The sequence below is a fragment of the Exserohilum turcica genome (genome assembly GCF_000359705.1).
Source record: "Exserohilum turcica Et28A unplaced genomic scaffold SETTUscaffold_22, whole genome shotgun sequence".
Lineage (NCBI taxonomy): Eukaryota > Fungi > Ascomycota > Dothideomycetes > Pleosporales > Pleosporaceae > Exserohilum > Exserohilum turcicum.
In genome coordinates this window covers 42,958-60,457 of record NW_007360048.1, presented here as the reverse complement: position 1 = coordinate 60,457, position 17,500 = coordinate 42,958, and the positions used below count along the sequence as shown (strand labels likewise).

At 53.6% G+C, this 17,500-nt stretch overlaps 4 protein-coding genes across 4 annotated transcripts; 2 read left to right on the top strand and 2 right to left on the bottom strand.

Annotated features, from left to right (window-relative positions):
* Positions 1-1,532: 1,532 nt before the first annotated feature.
* Positions 1,533-3,599, top strand: SETTUDRAFT_47631 (uncharacterized protein; the record flags this gene model as incomplete). Its single annotated transcript, XM_008028087.1, has 1 exon — positions 1,533-3,599. The coding sequence occupies one exon, from the start codon at positions 1,533-1,535 to the stop codon at positions 3,276-3,278; it is 1,746 nt and encodes a 581-aa protein (XP_008026278.1). The 3' UTR covers positions 3,279-3,599.
* Positions 3,600-7,192: 3,593 nt separating this feature from the next.
* On the bottom strand, positions 7,193-9,790 carry SETTUDRAFT_177471 (uncharacterized protein; the record flags this gene model as incomplete). Its single annotated transcript, XM_008028097.1, has 4 exons — positions 7,193-7,783; positions 7,836-8,999; positions 9,054-9,438; positions 9,644-9,790. 4 exons carry the CDS (start codon positions 9,788-9,790, stop codon positions 7,569-7,571), a joined length of 1,911 nt encoding a protein of 636 aa, XP_008026288.1. The 3' UTR covers positions 7,193-7,568.
* A 449-nt stretch (positions 9,791-10,239) lies between these two features.
* SETTUDRAFT_169377 (glycoside hydrolase family 13 protein) lies at positions 10,240-12,771 on the top strand. The gene is made up of 7 exons (XM_008028096.1): positions 10,240-10,346; positions 10,409-10,533; positions 10,585-10,797; positions 10,848-11,536; positions 11,584-11,919; positions 11,966-12,596; positions 12,644-12,771. Exons 1-7 carry the CDS (start codon positions 10,274-10,276, stop codon positions 12,668-12,670), a joined length of 2,094 nt encoding a protein of 697 aa, XP_008026287.1. The 5' UTR covers positions 10,240-10,273; the 3' UTR covers positions 12,671-12,771.
* A 3,064-nt stretch (positions 12,772-15,835) lies between these two features.
* On the bottom strand, positions 15,836-16,664 carry SETTUDRAFT_110740 (uncharacterized protein; the record flags this gene model as incomplete). The annotated part of the gene is made up of 3 exons (XM_008028095.1): positions 15,836-16,062; positions 16,151-16,409; positions 16,512-16,664. Coding segments are annotated over 3 exons (639 nt in total), but the record flags the coding sequence as incomplete, so codon positions are not given.
* Positions 16,665-17,500: the final 836 nt, after the last annotated feature.

The window sequence follows — 17,500 nt, the reverse complement described above, 5'->3', positions numbered from 1 at the left end:
GTGGAGGGGGGAGGGGGGGAGGGGGATTAGAGGCAGTGGCAGAGGGAAGGGAGGGAGGGAGGGGGGGGGCAGTAGGGGGGCCGTGGGCGCAGAGGTTCAGGTACATCTCCCGCAGTGGAGCGCATGAGGGTGGCCGTGAAGGACGTAGCGCCAACAGGACGCGGGTGGGCTCGAGTAGTAGTGGTGGTGGTGGCAGCAGCGGTGGTAGCGGTGGTAGCGGTGGTAGGAGTGGTAGGGCTTTTTCGGGGGGAGGGGGGGCGTGTGTGTGTGCGTGTGTGTGGGTGTGGGCGCGCGAGTGGTAGGAGTGGAGTGGAGGAGCAGAAAATTGAGGCATAATTGCAGGCGCAGGCGCGGGGCCCAGCCCTCTGGCGCGCCGGCGCGCTGTGGACCGGCATGGGCAGCCGAGCGGCCACTCTGCAGACGGTGATTCCATGTCGCTATACAAAGACGAGCGCGGCGGAGGAGGACGAGGTGGTGGTGGTGGTCGTTCGCAGGGCAGGGATTGCTGACGTTGCTTGGACTGGCTGCTGCTGCTTAGGCTTAGGCTTAGCCTGCTGCTGGCTGCTGGCTGCTCTGCTCCTGCGGCGGCGGCGGCGGCGAACATCAGTGGGGTGCTTGCTGCTGCGTTGCTAAGAGAAATACTAGCTGGCTGTCGACATTCACTTCACGCTGCTCTGCTCTCCATCTCATCATCATCACCACCATCATCACCATCGTCATCATCACCACCCACTCTTTGCCCGCGTCCTGGCGCCTCCGCACTCTGCACCCACTGCTAAGTACATCCTGTCCACCTACACTCCCCCGCCTGTCTGTGCCTACGCCCACGACATCCATACTCGTGCCCAGTACTATCTGCCTGCTGCACCGCTGGGTCGCTCTTGCTGCCACCCGCCCCTCACACACCCTCGCTCGCCCTCGCCCGCCCTCGCCCACCCCCATCCATCCATCCACACACACACCCTCTCTCTCTCTCCTCGCCTCACCCTCGCCTGCCCTCACCTGCCCTCACCACCCTCCACCCGCCGCCCCCTCCACCGTCCACGCTCCCGCACAACGTCCTGTCGCCGTCGCGAACGTGCATCACCACCCTCTCGGCCAGGCCACGCCCTGCCCTGTCGGCCAGCCTGCCCCTGACGCATCCCCCGCCTGCCGACGACAGCGGTGCGCAGCTTGGCTCGCGCTCGCGTCTCATTGGACGATAGCCGGTCGGGTGCTATCACCTACCTACGCACGGCGTGCTGGCCTGCTACCCTTGGTTCTGCGAGCAGACCCCTCACCAGCAGTGGCCACCGCCCATTGCCAACCAGGATACGCCCAACCCGTGGCTTTATAGTCCCTCACTGTCGCTTCTCTTAACCCACGGGTGTCTCTGCCTCTGCATCTTGTACAACTGCACCCGCCCACCTTCGTTTATTACCGTAGATCGCCCGCCGGACCCTCCCTCCGGCCCACTATTCCTACCCACGACAGCCAGACTGCCCCGTCTGCCTGTCCGTCTGCCTGCCTGCCTGCCTGCCTGCCTGCCCGCCATGGACACGATGCACACCTACACGTCGTTTGTCAACCCCCAGGACCTGGAGAACCACGGCGCCGGCGACTTCCAGGACTCGTTCTGGCAGATGCGCATCGACGCCAATGCCGCCTTCCCCCAGTCGTACGACGCCACCGTCCTGGCCTCGACGGGCGACTGCACCAGCAGGAAACAAGACTCGGCCCTCGACCTCACCTCCTTCTCCACCCACCAGTACCCGTGCATCAAGCAAGAGGATGACCTCGCCAGCTTCGTCAACACGGCCCAGTCCACCCCCACGTCCAACACACCCTCACCGCACGACAACTTTGTCTTCAGCAATGCCAATTCCCCGGGCGAGTACAACCGCGACCACAGTCAGACGAGCTCACCTGAGACGTGCACTGACTCGGTTGCCAACGACAGCTGGCCAGCCATCCACATTCCCCAGCCCGTCGAGCAGTCGGCCGTCTCGATTGTTCTAGACAAGAACAAGAACCGCGCCGAGACGCAGATCAAGACGACCCTCACCATGGACCCGCTCTCCCCCCACTACCAGTGGATACGCTTCCCCCGCCAAAACCTGGCAAAGCCAAAGCAAATGGCCGGCAACGACGAGGTCGAGGCAAATGAGAAGAACAACTCGACGACCCGTCTGCAGCTTACGCTTGTCCTGGCCACGGCCGTGGAGAAGCAGGAGGGCCTGGAGCGCGCCCTGCGCCGTGCGAGAGGCGATGAGCCAACCCCGCGCCGTCCACGCGGGGTCGCCATCACCGACATTGCCAAAGAGGACCGCTGCCACCCACAGAATGGCGGCGCCGTCATCATCTGCGAGGGCTGCAAGGAGCGTGAGGCCAAGAGGTTTAACCGCAAGAAGAAGCGCGAGGCAGACGACGAGAAGGAGTGGTCGAGCTACGAAGACGAACGCATCATCATGATCAACGAGAAGGAGTTTAAGCGGTGGCAGGACAACGACAGCCCTGAATACTCTGCCAGCGCCAAAAAAGTGGAATTCGTCATGCGGATAACATGCTACTGCAGACACCAGGAAGACAAGTCGCCCGTTGGCTACCGCGTCATCTTCACCTTCAAGGACGTCAACGACAACGTCCTGGCCCAGGAGATTTCTGAAATTGTACAAATCACCGACGACCACAAGAACAAGGAGAGCCCATCCGAGGCCTTGGGCGCCCTGACCATTCCCACGGGACCCCACGATGTCATGGCCATGCAGTACGCAGTCCCCATGCCCGAGTACTCTCCTACCGTCTGCAGCAGCCAGTACTCGCTGCCCACAACGCCCATTGTTCCCCAGACGCCGGGCCTGCCCCACTCACAGAGCGTCTTCTTTCCCCGAGAAGCACAGTATTCCAGGATGATCAACTCGGCCGTCGTGACGCAGGCCCCCAGCCAGGCCGGCATGGGCTTCTACGGCACCGCCATGGCTGTGCCCCCGCCGGCCCAGCAATATACTAGCCACCAACGGGGACAGAGCTATTTCCCGCCAAACATGCTGAGCCCGGCTGGGGAACAGGTACCGAATCAGGCAGGCTACGCACTGCAGCGCCCTCATTCGCTCGACAGCTTCCCTCAAAACTTCAACTTCAACTTCTCATCACAGGCATCCTACCCACAGATCTATTGGTCGCAGCCGCCCTCTCGTGCAACTTCGCGACCAGCGTCGCCAACATGGGACCAGGGACGAGGCGCCAAGAAGATGCGCGCCCAGCCCGGCTTCATGTTATACGAAGACTTTGAGGAATGAAAAGCACAACGGACACGAGAGTACGAATTATGAACACAAAAATATGGCACCATGCATAGCGGGCGTACAAGGGGGGGAAAGGCGTTTCTGGGGCTTGTACTGTAATAGGTCATGGAGATTTGGGAAAGGGAATTTGGTTTTTTGAACAGAGAGGCTTCCCATGACATGCAACGAGTTTGGTGGGCATTGGATTCACCGGCAGTTGCAGAACAAGAGGCCTTGGCCAAATGGGTTTCGGGAAGCAACACTCTTGACGATGCACGTTTCACTTGTCTTTTTTTTTATTTATTCTTCTTGTCCTCTCCATCTCTCTCTCTCCGCAATTATTGCACCAGAGTGGTTTTTGTTTATCAAGGGGGGGTGTTGACCACGCACAAGCCATAGACTTTTTTTTTTCTCTTTTTTTTTATTATTTTCTTTTCTGTTTGGATACTACGACTTTAATTGTTAGACTAGTACACTTTTTTGTATCAATTCTATATTACTGCTACTCCCTTCGCAGGGAGATGACATGTTTGCAGTGTTGCAGTGTTGCACTGAGTGAGTGAGTGAGTGAGTGAGTGAGTGAATCAACGAGTCAGTATCGTGAGCGAACAAGTGAACAAATGACCAAAAGGTTGTCAAGGGCAAAATAAAAAGTTGTAAACGCGACTTTTTTTTCTCTCATCGCCTCCATAGCCCCTTGTCCTTGTCCTTGTGCTCGTCCTTGTCCTTGTGCTTCGGACCAACGACCAACGACCCACTTGCTATGTACTGTAATGCATGCCCATGGTTCCACATCAACGTAGCATCCATCTCCCGTTCCCTACGCACGAGACTGAACTTCATCAAAGTAACATGTCCAGTGTAGTAGTATCTACTTGCTGACTTACTTACTTACTTGGTTACTTACTTGGTTACTTACTTGGTTACTTACTTACTTGGTTACTTACTTGGTTACTTAGCCGTCGTCATCGTCATCGCCGTGTGCACAGACCCCGGGGGTCTTGTTAGACCGGCGGCTTTCGGTCAAAAAGAGAGAGAGAGAGAGAAAAAAATCCACATACATACATATATACATATATACATACACACATACATATATACATAACTTGGGCAAATCACATCAGAGCCGTAGTATCACGTCAGTGTCCAACAAGTCAGTGTCCAACAAGTCAGATGACTCGGTGAATTCGTCTTGTCTTGTCTTGTCTTGCGCAATCACGCCAGTTAGTTACATAGTCAGTCCACTCGCACTTGTATCTTTTTTTTTTAATTTTTTCTCGACTTGGTTGGACTTTGTATCTTGAGATGGTAATTACGTTTCTTGCCGTAGGTAGGTAGGTAGGTAGGTATCTTAAGATGGCCCCATCTGTCCGTTCGTGCGTCCGTCCGCACGCGCATGTATGTGTGTGTGTGTGTGTGTGTGTGTTTTTCTTCGCTCGGCTAGACTTGTATGTACAAGCACCATTGAATCAACTATCTCGCTTTACCTTGCCCTGCCCTGCCCTGCCCTGCCTTGTCTTGTCCTGTCTTGTCTTGTCTTGTCCTTTACCTTTGAAATTGCAAAAACCATGACCGTGCTTTGCACTTTGTATACAAATAATACCTATGATTTCCTATAATCATATATATATATATATATATATATATGAGAACAGACTTGTGTTTGTGTACGTAACTAATGTCATGTATGTGGACTTTCGAAATATAAAAAAAAAAGTCGCGCAAAACCGAGGCAAATACTTACGTAGGGGGCGTGCCAAGACGACCAAGTAAGCGCAAGACCGAGGGTGAGACTTACTTACTTACCTGGACTTTTGTTGCATCGTTGTTAATTTTCATGGGCATGATTATTGTTATTGTTATTGTTATTGTTATTATTGTTATTAACATCGTTATTAACATGAGTATCCTTGGAGAGCGGAGCGGAGTACAAAGGGGAGGGGTGGGGTATATACTTGGACTTTCCAAGCCAAGTTAAAAAAAAAATAAGCCAAGTCTGTTTTTTTGTTACATGGCGGTGGTGTGTGGTCCCCCCAAGGATACTTATGACGTTCTCCGATTGCTGGGTGGGTCCCGTTAGTTAGTTTATTGTGTGTGGGCTAGCTAGCTTGTAAGTACATGGAACGCGGACGACGACCAAGTGAGACGGTATACGAAGCAAATCCGCAAGTAACCAGGCAAGCACGCACGCTAGACCAGCCCGGCTTGCAAAGTAGACTAGCAAAAAAAGAGAAAGAATATGTGTGTGTGTGTGTGTGTGTGGGAAAAACGCACACGCACATACATGCCTCATTGATCTTTACTGCTTACTCCCCCCCCACCTCTTTTTCTCCAAGGACAGGGCTGCATACATACACAGTAGTGTATAAGCGTCTCTCCATCTTTCCTTTGCCCGTTGCTCTACCGTCTTCACTCGCCCGTCCTCGCCCGCCCGCCCGCCCGACCGGCCGTCCACGTCCATGCTGCAAGTAGCAGATTTGGCGCGGCGAAAAGTCCTCGGCGCGCACGGTGAGAACAGGGTTGAGCGATGTAGGTATATCTGGGATGTTTTGTGAAGAACTAGACTTTGTGGGCATGTATTCCGCTTGCTCATCCGTTCATTTATTCATTTATAGACCGATTGACTGATTCAGAGACCGATTGATCGACCGATTGACTGACTGCGGAAGCGGATCGGACGCATCTAAAGAAATAACGAAAGAAAAGTACCAAGGAAAAGTGATGGAACGAAGGAATGGAACACTACAAGGAAGAATGGGAAGAAAGGGGAAAAACAAGCGGTGATAATACAAGGAAGAAAAAAACGCCAATCCCGGTGCGGGTTACTGGGTACTGGGTACTGATGCTCGTGCTCGTGCTCGTGCGGTCGGTCGGTCGGTCAATCGAAGATCGCGCGAGGACCGGGGCGAGGAAGGAAAGCAGCAAGTTCCATGATCCCCGTCGATAACACCCGGGAATCCGCTCCATGGGTATCCGATCGCTCTTTTTCTCCTTCTCAGTTTCTTTCTCCATTTCTTTCTGCGTCTCTCTCTCTTTCTTTCTTTCTCGAGGTCCAGACGCGCCGAGGGGACGGGTTTGATGTGGTCAAGGGTATGTGTATGGGGGGAGGTTTCAGACGGACATGGAGTGAGCGGGGTTTTCTTATTAGCGTGTTTATAATGGGCATGGGGGAGGGGTAGTATACAGTAGGGGAGATACACACGGACAGAGAGAGGGAATGAGGAGAGAAAAAGGGTATCGGTATTGTGGAGAGAGAGAGAGAGGAGAGAGTCATGGACACTGGGGACATGGTGTTTTGAAACGATAGTTTGCGGGACCACATACACACACGCGGGGTTTGCCGCGCTGACTGACTGACTGACTGACTGACTGACTGACTGGCTGACGCTCTGGGGACATGACATGGAGAAGGGAGACGGAAGGACGGGACAAGGAAATGGGACAAGAAAGACAAGAAAAAAGGGAAAACAGCAATTTCATCTCGAGTAACAGAGTTTGCGCACCTGCAAGGTTCACGACATGACGAGACGATAAAACCCCCCAAGTTGCTTTGATACTAGTGCTAGCATGGTGTGGTTGGTGGTTGGAAAAGGCATTTTTCCCCCCCAGATGGATTTTTTTGTCGAGCCCCCCCCCCCATGACTTGTCCGGAGCGCTCGTGCTCGTGTCCCATTGCCAAGCTTCCGCCCCCCCGCCCGCCCCTCAGGCCCGCCTCAAGTCGACCCAAGAGTGTCGTACTATATTCCAGCACAACCCTTATCTTTCTCGGCGCTTACATGCTACCTCACAGTGCGGACCAAAAATACAGCAAAAAATGGAGGGGAGGATGGGCGCAGTACCAGCAACCAAGCATGACAAGTGTGCAGAAGACGCCTAGCCATCCGAACCGAGAAGGGCGAAGGCAAAAGGCACAGGCAAAAAAAAAAAATAGTTGTTGGATTCCCCGCAGTGTGGGGGTTGAGAGCGCAGCATTCACTGACCTTGCGACTCGGTTGTTCCCTCTTTCTCGCTTCCGCTTTCTGTCTTTCTTTCTTTCTCTCTCTCTCTCTCTCTCGCCTTTCCTCTCATAGGGCTAGAGAGAAGCCGAAACCGAGGCAGGACTCGGAGAACTACTACAACGGCCCGAAGCCGCCGTTACATATCGACAAGGCCGGGTATATTCATGCATGGCTAAAGATACATGAGGATGCAGACGCAACGCTCCCTCTTCATTTCACGGGCATGCATCAGTCTTCTGCGGGTACCTGCGGTGTTTGTGCAGCGCATGCGAACATGTCATGGCAGCAGCATGTAGGCGTGCATAGGCTAAAAGCCTGCAGCGCCGGCTTTCCTGTACTCCTGGAAGTTGCTGACATGAGCAATCGAGGGGTCTTCGTGGCGGCGGAGCTCTTCCTCCCAATTCTCCTCTTCCTGGGCGTGGGCCGCCTCAAATGCTGCAGACTGGCCACGGTGGAAATACAGCGGTGCGCGCTTGAGCAGAGCCACGTCCTGCGTCACGAGAATATGCTTGACACTTGATCCTGTTTCTGTTAGAGGCGAGGGTTGGCCTTGGAATCGAAAAGAGATGCTTACCGGGTGTTTCGTACTTGGCCTGGAGGAGCAGCTGATCAACAATATGCCGCAGCCCGCGGGCGCCAGTGCCCATTTTACTGGCCTTGCGCGCGATTTCACGCAGCGCTCCCGTGGTGAAGCGCAGCTCAATGTTTCTCAGGTACGACTTGTGCTCTTCTTGCCGGATCAGGCTGTCCTTGGGTTCCGTCAAGACACGGACTAAAGCGTCTTCATCCAGGGCTGCCACTGCGCAGACGGTCGGTATCCTGCCAATGAGCTCGGGTATCATGCCAAACTTCTGCAAGTCTTCTGGCTGCACGTGGTCCAGCACGTTGACGCGCTCTTCCTTCTCCACGCGCCTGACGCCAAACGGGTTGGGGGTCTCGGTTTTTGGTGGCACGAAAAAGGGCGAGTCCTTTTTGAACGACTCGGCCTCTGCGCCTCTCAGCATGACGCCATCCGCCGCCGCATGAGCATTGGACGAGCGTATCGACGCGCCGAAGCCCATGCTGCTCTTGGACTTGCGGTCGAGGATAATCTTGTGCAGGTTGGAAAAGGCACCGGTGCATATGAAGAGGATGTTGTCGGTCCGGATGTTGAAGACCTCGCCCTTGTTGCTGCCTGGGCCGGGCGGCTGGGGCGTGTCCATCCTGCCCGTGCCGTGAAGGCCGCCGGGCCTGTTGGCGCTCTTCTCTGGCTTGGCCTGCACCTGCACCGTGGTGCCCTCGATGATCTTGAGCAGGGCCTGCTGGACGCCTTCGCCGCCCACGTCCTTGCCATAGGATATCTTTGAGCCGGCAATCTTGTCGATCTCGTCCAAGACAATGATGCCGTGCTCGGTGGCCTCGATGTCATAGTTGGCAGCCGAGAACAGACGGGCCACGCACGACTCGACGTCGTCGCCAATGTACCCCGCCTGGGTAAAGGTGGTGCAGTCGGACATGGAGATGGGCAGGCCGAGCGTCTTTGCCAGCGTCTTGCACATGAGCGTCTTGCCGACGCCGGTTGGGCCGAGTATCAGCACATTGGACTTTTCTATCTGCAGCGCGTGCTCGCTGGTGTCGAGCAGCGCGTCGGCGTCGGGCGGGGAGTCGGACGTCGGTCGATAGGCGGGGGCCTCGGCAAACGAGGGCGCATCGGCATGGCCATGCAGCTCGACGGTGGGCTGCTGGCCGGGGAACTCGTCTGCGGTAGTGCTCAGTGGGGGGCTGCGAGGGCGGCGCGAGGGAGACGGGCTACCTTCTACGGGATGGCGGAAGACGGAGGCGCGGCGCTGGGCCTGGGCCTCGAGGCGGGCGTGCTCGTGCTGCTGGCGCTTGAGCTCCTGGATGCGCAGATGGTGCTCGTGGACAGCGACGCTCAGCACCACCTTGGCGCGGTCCTGGTCGACGACAAAGTGGTCGAGGTGCTGGCGCAGCGCCTTGGGCGTGATGATGCCAGCGCCGACGCTGCTTGCGCTGCCGAGGGGGCCGCGCGTGGGCTGGTCGGGCTCGTACAGCGACGAGTAGCCCTGGCCGCTGAAGTCGGAGCGGCTGAAGCGCGACGACGGGCGCGAGGGCGGCGCTGCCAGCACCAGGCGGGCGCGGCGCGAGATGCTGTAGAGGGCGAGGTATGAGGCGCGGGCCTGGGGCGAGATGGCGGCGGCGGCGGCGGCGGCGGCGGGCAGGCGCGGGGGAGCATGGCGGCGAGCATCGTGGCGGCCGACGAGGACAGCAGCAGCAGCAGCAGCGGCGGCGGCAGCAACAACAACAGCAACAGCGGGCGTCGCAGCCCCGAGGTGGTTATAAACAAGTCACGGGCGCTACACGAGAATAGGCTGGGAGGGCAACCGTGGTTGAGCCGCGAGCTGGACCACGGCCACGGCCACGATGCTTGTCCCCACGCCTGCTAGCATCGCAGCCACCGACGGATGCGGGGAAGCTCCCCACGACGCCGCCGCCGATGCGCATAAGTCGACGGGGCACTGCCACGCCCATGATTATGCCATGTTGCTGGTGCGATGCCCGCCCCCAGGCCCACTGCCCGGCCCACCGACGCCCGCTGCCGCTGGTCGATAGCGATTGATAGTGATTGATAGTGATTCGTACTAGTATCAGCTTGTCGCAGTGTCGCAGTGTCGCTGGTCGCTGGTCGCTGGTCGCTGTCGCTTCGCACACATCCTCTTGTGTTGGGACGGGCGGCGGGGCGCGTTGCCTCTTCCAGCCGCCACCGCGCTATGACGTTGGTCGTTGGGTTGGCCACCACCTTTTGGTTGAGCGCTGCCCTCTGCAAGCGGATTAAAGCCCCCCGCAAAAAGGAAATGATCTCTTCCATGCCTGCAAATATCCAGCCGCCCAGTGTCGCGCAGTGTTTGTGACGGCGCTGCCACCAGCCGTGCAACTTGACCCTGCCTGCACCCTTCTTCCCCTCCCCCCTCTCCCCGCCTGCGCCTCTGCCATCCCCCCTCCATCCATCACGCCATGGACCTCACCGACGCATCCGCAAACTCGACCCAGAGCGACGCTCCTGGACAGATTCCCAACGATGGAACTGGTAAATCCCCCCCGTCTGCCAATTGCGCCGCCCCAATGGGCTAATCTCGTCGCGCTGCGCAGGCATCATCCAGCTCGACGGCTATCTCGAGCCCTTCAAAGACTCGCTCAAGAGCCGCTTCTCCAAGGCGCAGAAATGGATCAAGACAATTGACGACACAGAGGGCGGCCTGGAAAAGTTCTCGCGCGTACGCTGCCCGCCTGCCTCGCCTCGCCCGCCTCACTGACGCCGCTTGCAGGGTTTCGAGCGGTTTGGCTTCAACGTCCAGCCCAATGGCGACGTCGTCTACCGCGAATGGGCTCCCAACGCCCTGCGTGCATACCTGATTGGCGACTTCAACAATTGGGACCGCGACGCGGCGCCCATGACCAAGAACGACTTTGGCGTCTTTGAGGTGACGGTGCCCGCCCACGACGGCCAGCCCGCCATTCCCCACGACTCCAAGATCAAGGTACCTCCACCCTCCACTCCCAATGCACCGCGCAGCTAACACCCACCCAGGTCTCGTTTGTCGTCCCCAACGACCATGCCCGCCAGGAGCGCCTCCCCGCCTGGATCACCCGAGTGACGCAGGAGCTCAGCGTCTCCCCCGTATACGACGCGCGCTTCTGGAACCCTCCGCAAAAGTACGTGTGGAAGAACCAGCGCCCGCCAAAGCCCAAGAGCGCCCGCATCTACGAGGCCCACGTCGGCATATCGTCGCCCGAGCCCAAGGTCGCGACCTACAAGGAGTTTACCCAGAACGTCCTCCCCCGCATCAAGCACCTGGGATACAACACGATACAATTGATGGCCATCATGGAGCATGCCTACTATGCCAGTTTCGGATACCAGATCAACAGCTTCTTCGCTGCAAGCAGTCGATATGGCCTTCCAGACGACCTAAAGGAGCTCATTGACACGGCCCACGGCATGGGCATCACAGTGCTGCTGGACATGGTCCACAGTCACGCATCTAAGAATGTGCTTGACGGCCTGAACATGTTTGACGGCAGCGACCACCTCTACTTCCACGAGGGGCCAAAGGGGCGCCACGACCTATGGGACAGCAGGCTGTTCAACTACGGCCACCACGAGGTTCTGCGCTTCCTGCTGAGCAACCTGCGCTTCTGGATGGAGGAGTACCACTTTGACGGTTTCCGGTTTGACGGAGTCACCAGCATGCTGTACACCCACCACGGCATTGGAACGTGAGTGTTGTTGTTTCTCCTGCCTTTATATACTGACGCGCTTGCAGGGGCTTCTCGGGCGGCTACCACGAGTATTTTGGCGATTCGGTCGACGAAGAAGCCGTCGTCTACCTGATGCTGGCCAACGAGCTCTTGCACACCATCTACCCAGACTCCATCACCATTGCTGAAGATGTGTCTGGTATGCCCGGTCTTTGCGTGCCACTTTCGCTGGGCGGAATAGGGTTCGACTACCGATTGGCCATGGCTGTACCCGACCTCTACATCAAATGGCTAAAGGAGAAGCAAGACATTGACTGGGACATGGGCCGCCTCGTCTTCACTCTGACCAACCGACGCCATGGCGAAAAGACGATTGCCTATGCAGAGAGCCACGACCAAGCGTACGTAAGATGATGCCGTTGGCGTAAGGATACTAACACTATACAGGCTCGTCGGTGACAAGACACTGCTCTTCTGGCTCTGCGATGCGCAAATGTACACCAACATGTCGACGCTCACGGAGCTGACTCCCGTCATAGACAGGGGTCTGGCGCTGCACAAGATGATCCGCTTGGTCACGCACGGTCTTGGAGGCGAAGGCTACCTGAACTTTGAGGGCAATGAGTTTGGCCACCCAGAGTGGCTCGACTTTCCCCGTGAAGGCAACGGCAACAGCTTCCACTATGCCCGCCGCCAGTTCAACCTCACAGACGACAACCTCCTCCGCTACAAGTTCCTCAACGAGTTTGACAGCAAGATGCAATGGACCGAGGAAAAGTATGGCTGGCTGCACTCGCCACAGGCCTACGTCAGCCTCAAGCACGAGGGCGACAAGGTCATTGTATTTGAGCGCGCCGGCCTGCTCTGGATCTTCAACTTTCACCCTTCCAACAGCTTCACCGACTACCGCGTCGGCGTTGAGCAGGAGGGAACCTACAGGATTGTCATTAGCACCGATAGCAAGGTATTCGGCGGCCATGGCAACATTGACGAATCCACCAGGTTCTTCACCACGCCCTTTGCCTGGAACAACCGGAAGAACTTTTTGCAGGTGTACATTCCCAGCAGGACGGCAATTGTAAGTCTCTCTTCTCTGTCCAAGTCATGGTACTAACAAGACAATAGGTGCTTGCGCTCGAGAGTACCTTGTAGATGATGTTTGAATGGATACCTGATAGAATTCAAGCTGAGTGTTGCATGTGCGGCAATGCATCGCATCAAATAGACTGACTAGATCTGTTATGAATACACTCTTTTGCTATGAATGTCTGTAATTACACCTTGTGACATGTTGTGTATGCCTACTTGAGAAGATACCGAGCCAGTCCACGTAGCCTTGTTTTAGCTTGCTCCAAGACATCGTCATCGTTGCACATAGCAAAACGTAGGTAGTTTTACATGATTCATGCATGTTCGTCGGTGCAAAACTCTACCAAGAATCAGTCATATCATGCCCCTGTTTGATTGATCACCCCCAAAAGGGGGACAGCTCACCAGACAGGCGGAATCCCAGCGACGCCCTATCTCGTGCATGAAAAAGTAGCACAGCTCAAAGACTGGATATGCACACCGGGAAGACGTAGTTTGTCGGAATTTTCATAATTAAGTACTTACTTGAGCGTTGACCCCTGACTACGTACTTGCACTCAGGAATATGCGAGCTTGGATTCCAATGTATCCGCGCCGTTTAAGCTGGCTTTGCGAAAAGATGCCAGAGCAGAGCATATGAACATACTGTTGATTCCTGACTTTGCTCCCCTGTCTACTTTACAGCTTTGTGTACTATGACGCCACTTTGGGGAGGAGAAAGGCGAGCGGACAAGCTGGGTGGCTGGAGGGGATTGGAGGAATTGTGGGACGGGTGTAGAAGAGTTTGATAAATAGTGACACTCTGGAAGAGGGTGGTTTCTGGTGTGGTGTCTTGGAAGGCGCCAGACTTGTTTTGGCTGGGGGTCCTGCTAGTGATTCATACTGCTAAGCCACAATTAAAGAAGCCTTTTGTTGGAGGAGCCTTACGGCAATAGGTGGGTTTTCTCACACTTCTATTGACGATGATTGCTACCGGAATCACGGTCTCCCTGCTGGTATATATGTATTTGGAAACCTATGGGGTAGACACCGGCAGTTAAAAGATTTTCCGGACACTCATTTATTCGACATAGATAGATATATGGGCGTTTGATATCACAGGCCCAGAAGTTGAAGGAAACACTAGCAGACTATGAGATTGAGTAGAAAATAGGATTGAGAACTTTCTATGAGGTAGCTTTTGTTTCTTATACCTGTTGTAGGTATGTAACAGCTAGAGCTGCCTTGATACAATACCTTGAGAGAGTTGTATCGTATTCACCTCATCAGCAATTTAATACCGCAAAATAATTCGAGAACAGCCTGCTACCCTAACACGGGCCAATGCTTGGATAGGCATGCCGCCAAGTCTGTCAGGGTAGCGTACGGTGAAATATTACTCCCGTAAAGGAGGCTCCTTCGTAAGCTTACGTGAAAAATCACTCATGAAACAAACGAATAAGAAGAAATAGGGCCGCAAATGCCCTCGTATTGCGTCGGCTAGACCCACAGTTGAGTAAATACGTATAGCAAGCACATTGCAGTCAGTCCCAAGGCCTAGGAGAGAAAGTGTCCCGACATCCTCATATAACATTCCTTCAACTTGTGCTCGCCATGTATACACCCGCTACCAAAGGCTGTATCAAGCACAGTTGAAAGTTGTATTAATTCCTATAGATGGTAGCTACATGCAAGTTTCAACAAGCCGCTTGCAGAAGATGCGCTGGGCATTGTGAACACATCGTTATCTCACCTGCCACCCGTTCGTGCAGCCCTATCTACAGGGCCGCAGAATACCAGCTCTAATCTCAACCAAAGCCCGGGTCTCGTCTATCCTGGTACTGTGTAATAGGAGAACACATCCGTTCAAACTCGGAGTGCAGCTGGAAGTTTGGCAATGGCGTCTGCATGAAGCAAGCTATTCTTCGGCATTCGAGCACACAAGGCCGTTTTTCTCTTGGCTTTGAAGAGTTGTTAGCATAAGAACAGCCGTAGATTATGCTGTGACAGCGGACTTACTCTTGACACACAAATGGTGCTGAATCGCACCATCCAGGTAGGTTCGCCCGGCCGGTTCGATGACATGGACCTTGGGCCGGAGTGCATGCAGCATATTCCTGCTTGCCGACACACGCTGGATCAGGGTATACTGCTAACGCGGAGCCAGCAAGGGCAACAATAACGCTGAGGCTGAGAGGTAGATGCATGGCGCCTTTGTAAAAGATAGGACATAGAGCAGATATGGAAAAAAAAGAAAAAGCCAACTCGATCTGGGCTAACGGATGCTGATACCGGAGTGATTGGTGCGGAGGAAACTACATAGCAGTATAGTATTAGAGGAGATCATCAACTATATATATATACTTTAGAGTAACCACATGTGTAAGTTTTTGTCAACTTCGGACCTATTACGGTGAAGATTCAGCGTCACGCCAAGTGTCTTATTACGTTATTACATGAGTTATATATTGTTATTATTCTATTGGAGAGATGGAGACTAAGAGAGGATAAGTGCATTTGATTGGGTATATATCATAGCGCTCAATAAGGAATGAGAGCGAGTGTATGTAATACCTCCTTTAGCTAGTCTCGGTGTCATAGAACTTTACCCCTGTAGTAGTTGTGTATCTGGGCTGCTACCAATCTCCGCTCTTTGGTCCAACGTAAGCAGAATGAAAAAAGTATAGTTTAGAATTCTCTAGTTTGGATTTGTAGATTGGAATTAATAAAGGATAATAGATCGACTACGTTAGTCTCTATCCAAGTTGGCGAACCTGGGAAAGCCGTTGTGTTGATTCCTACAGAAGTTGGATATGCCCCGCCAACCGGCAGCTGCCTCTTTGATAGCTCTTTGACCCTCTATTAGCGTCCGGACAGGTTTTCGTTGAGCTACATTCACAATGCCTGACACTTTGCCCTTGGTAAAGGTCCACTTTCTCATGTCTGGTTGTTGCCAATCTCTCAACTTTCGGACCTGTTGCCCGGCTGGCCCCGCCTAGTCATCCTTCAACCACTTCCCCACCAGCCTCAGTGCCGTCTCTTCAACGGCTTGCGTCTAGGGCGTGGACCTTTTGGTCTTGCCTGATGCCTGGCTGAACGAGGAACGATAACTTTGTGCTCACATGGAACTAATCTTCCAGTAGGAAAGTGACACTCTGGATGCACCCGATAAATCATTCTCATCTGAATCATCTCAACACCATCCCATTGCTTGAAGCCGATAGTGTCCTTTTTGTCCCATCGCAAAGGTTATACTTCAGTTTCGGTATCGGTCTTTAGGCTAGGATTGTCCTGAATCCTCTCAAAGTTCTTCGAGCCAGTCTTTGAAAGTACACGTAGCTTGGTCCTGGGCTCTGAAGAGCGGCTAGATCGCGATCGTGAGGTCAGAGCCTGGCTGATTATGCGAAGATACGGACGAAGCGACGGTAAGCAGGCGATTAACACGGCAATACTCGAATCCAGGTTGCCCCAGAGACCTAGAGACGATGTTAGCATGTGTAGTCATACTGCTGTTCTGGCGTCTTATAGATCTGGTAATGATAGTTTCAAGCATGCATAACTTACTGGTGACTGTAATCGACGGTGGCCTGTTAGTGAAAGCTAGATGTATAACCAAGAACCTTGCTAGACAGACAGCAATATTGATTACGCCTAGCCCAAACGTGCAATAGGCCCCAATGCGCACTGCCCTTCGTACTTGAAGTTTATGGAGGATAGGGAAAGGCAACAGAAAAACTGAACAGTTTCGATTAGACTGGACCGATGATAGTTCCATAGGGAAACATACTGATGACATCGGAAGAGAAATGGAACGCCCACCCCACTTTCCAAACGACATAGGATTGCCACATGCAAAAGCCCGAGGCAAGGTCCCTGCGATATATGAGCGTTTTGTTTGGAGACGGCCAAGATGTAGTGCTGATACATACCAATTTTTCCAAATAGGAAAGCAAAGGAAGAGAGCCACCGAAATTGACACGATATATCCAATAGCTGTGTACGCAACTGTAGCGAGAATAACAACTCGATAACTTCGCATGCAACTAGGGACTACTTGGAGATAAAAGGACAAGAGAGTAGCTTTGCATAGATATTATTATTATTATTATTCTAGTTTAACGTCCTTTTTCAGCCCAAAGGGCTATATAAGACGTGTAGGGTTTTTAGGCCTACAAGTATCAAAGTAGGTTGTTTCTAGCTACAATATTTAGGAGGGGTTTTAACTAGATAAAGGTAAGGCTCGTAGCCTATTGGTTAGTTGGTAGGGGGTAGGATAGGGTGGGGGAGGTGTATAGCTACCTGTTACAGGTATTACTCCTCGTTTTCTGTGTTTCCCTTGTACTAGGCTTGTGTTCTAGCCTTTGTTTCTTAAATAAAGGTAATAGTTGCTTCTATACCTTCTTTTGTTTAAAAGAGGATAGGTAGTAATAGATCGCCTTCGCAGGCTTCTCTTAGTCCTTTCCTTTCCTCTCTATATAGATTACATCTAAATAGAATATAAGGTAGGTCTTGTATAGACCTATAGTTGTAGGGGCAACTATTAGAATCTACTTTCCCTCTCTTATATAGGTAGTCCCTTAGGTAACAGTGCCCTAGTTTAAGTTAGTAGAAAGCGCTAGAAATCTCTCTTCTAGTATTGCTAGGAATAGCGATTTGCTTTCTTATCTTCTACTTGTATTTTGCTGCGTACGTATGTGGATTCTTGCTAGTGGCTTTTTCCTATACTGTTCAAGTTAGCTTAGCCATTCTCTCTCTCCTAGCTGCTTAATTCGCGAGCTAGTAATAGCTAGGCTAGTTTTGCTAGTAGAAGGAGGGTCTAGCTTAGTAGCTTCTTTAGCTAGGGCGTCTGCTTTTTCGTCCTAGGGATATCTTGGTGGCCTGGTACCTAGTAAAGGCTAGGGCGTATACCTATCT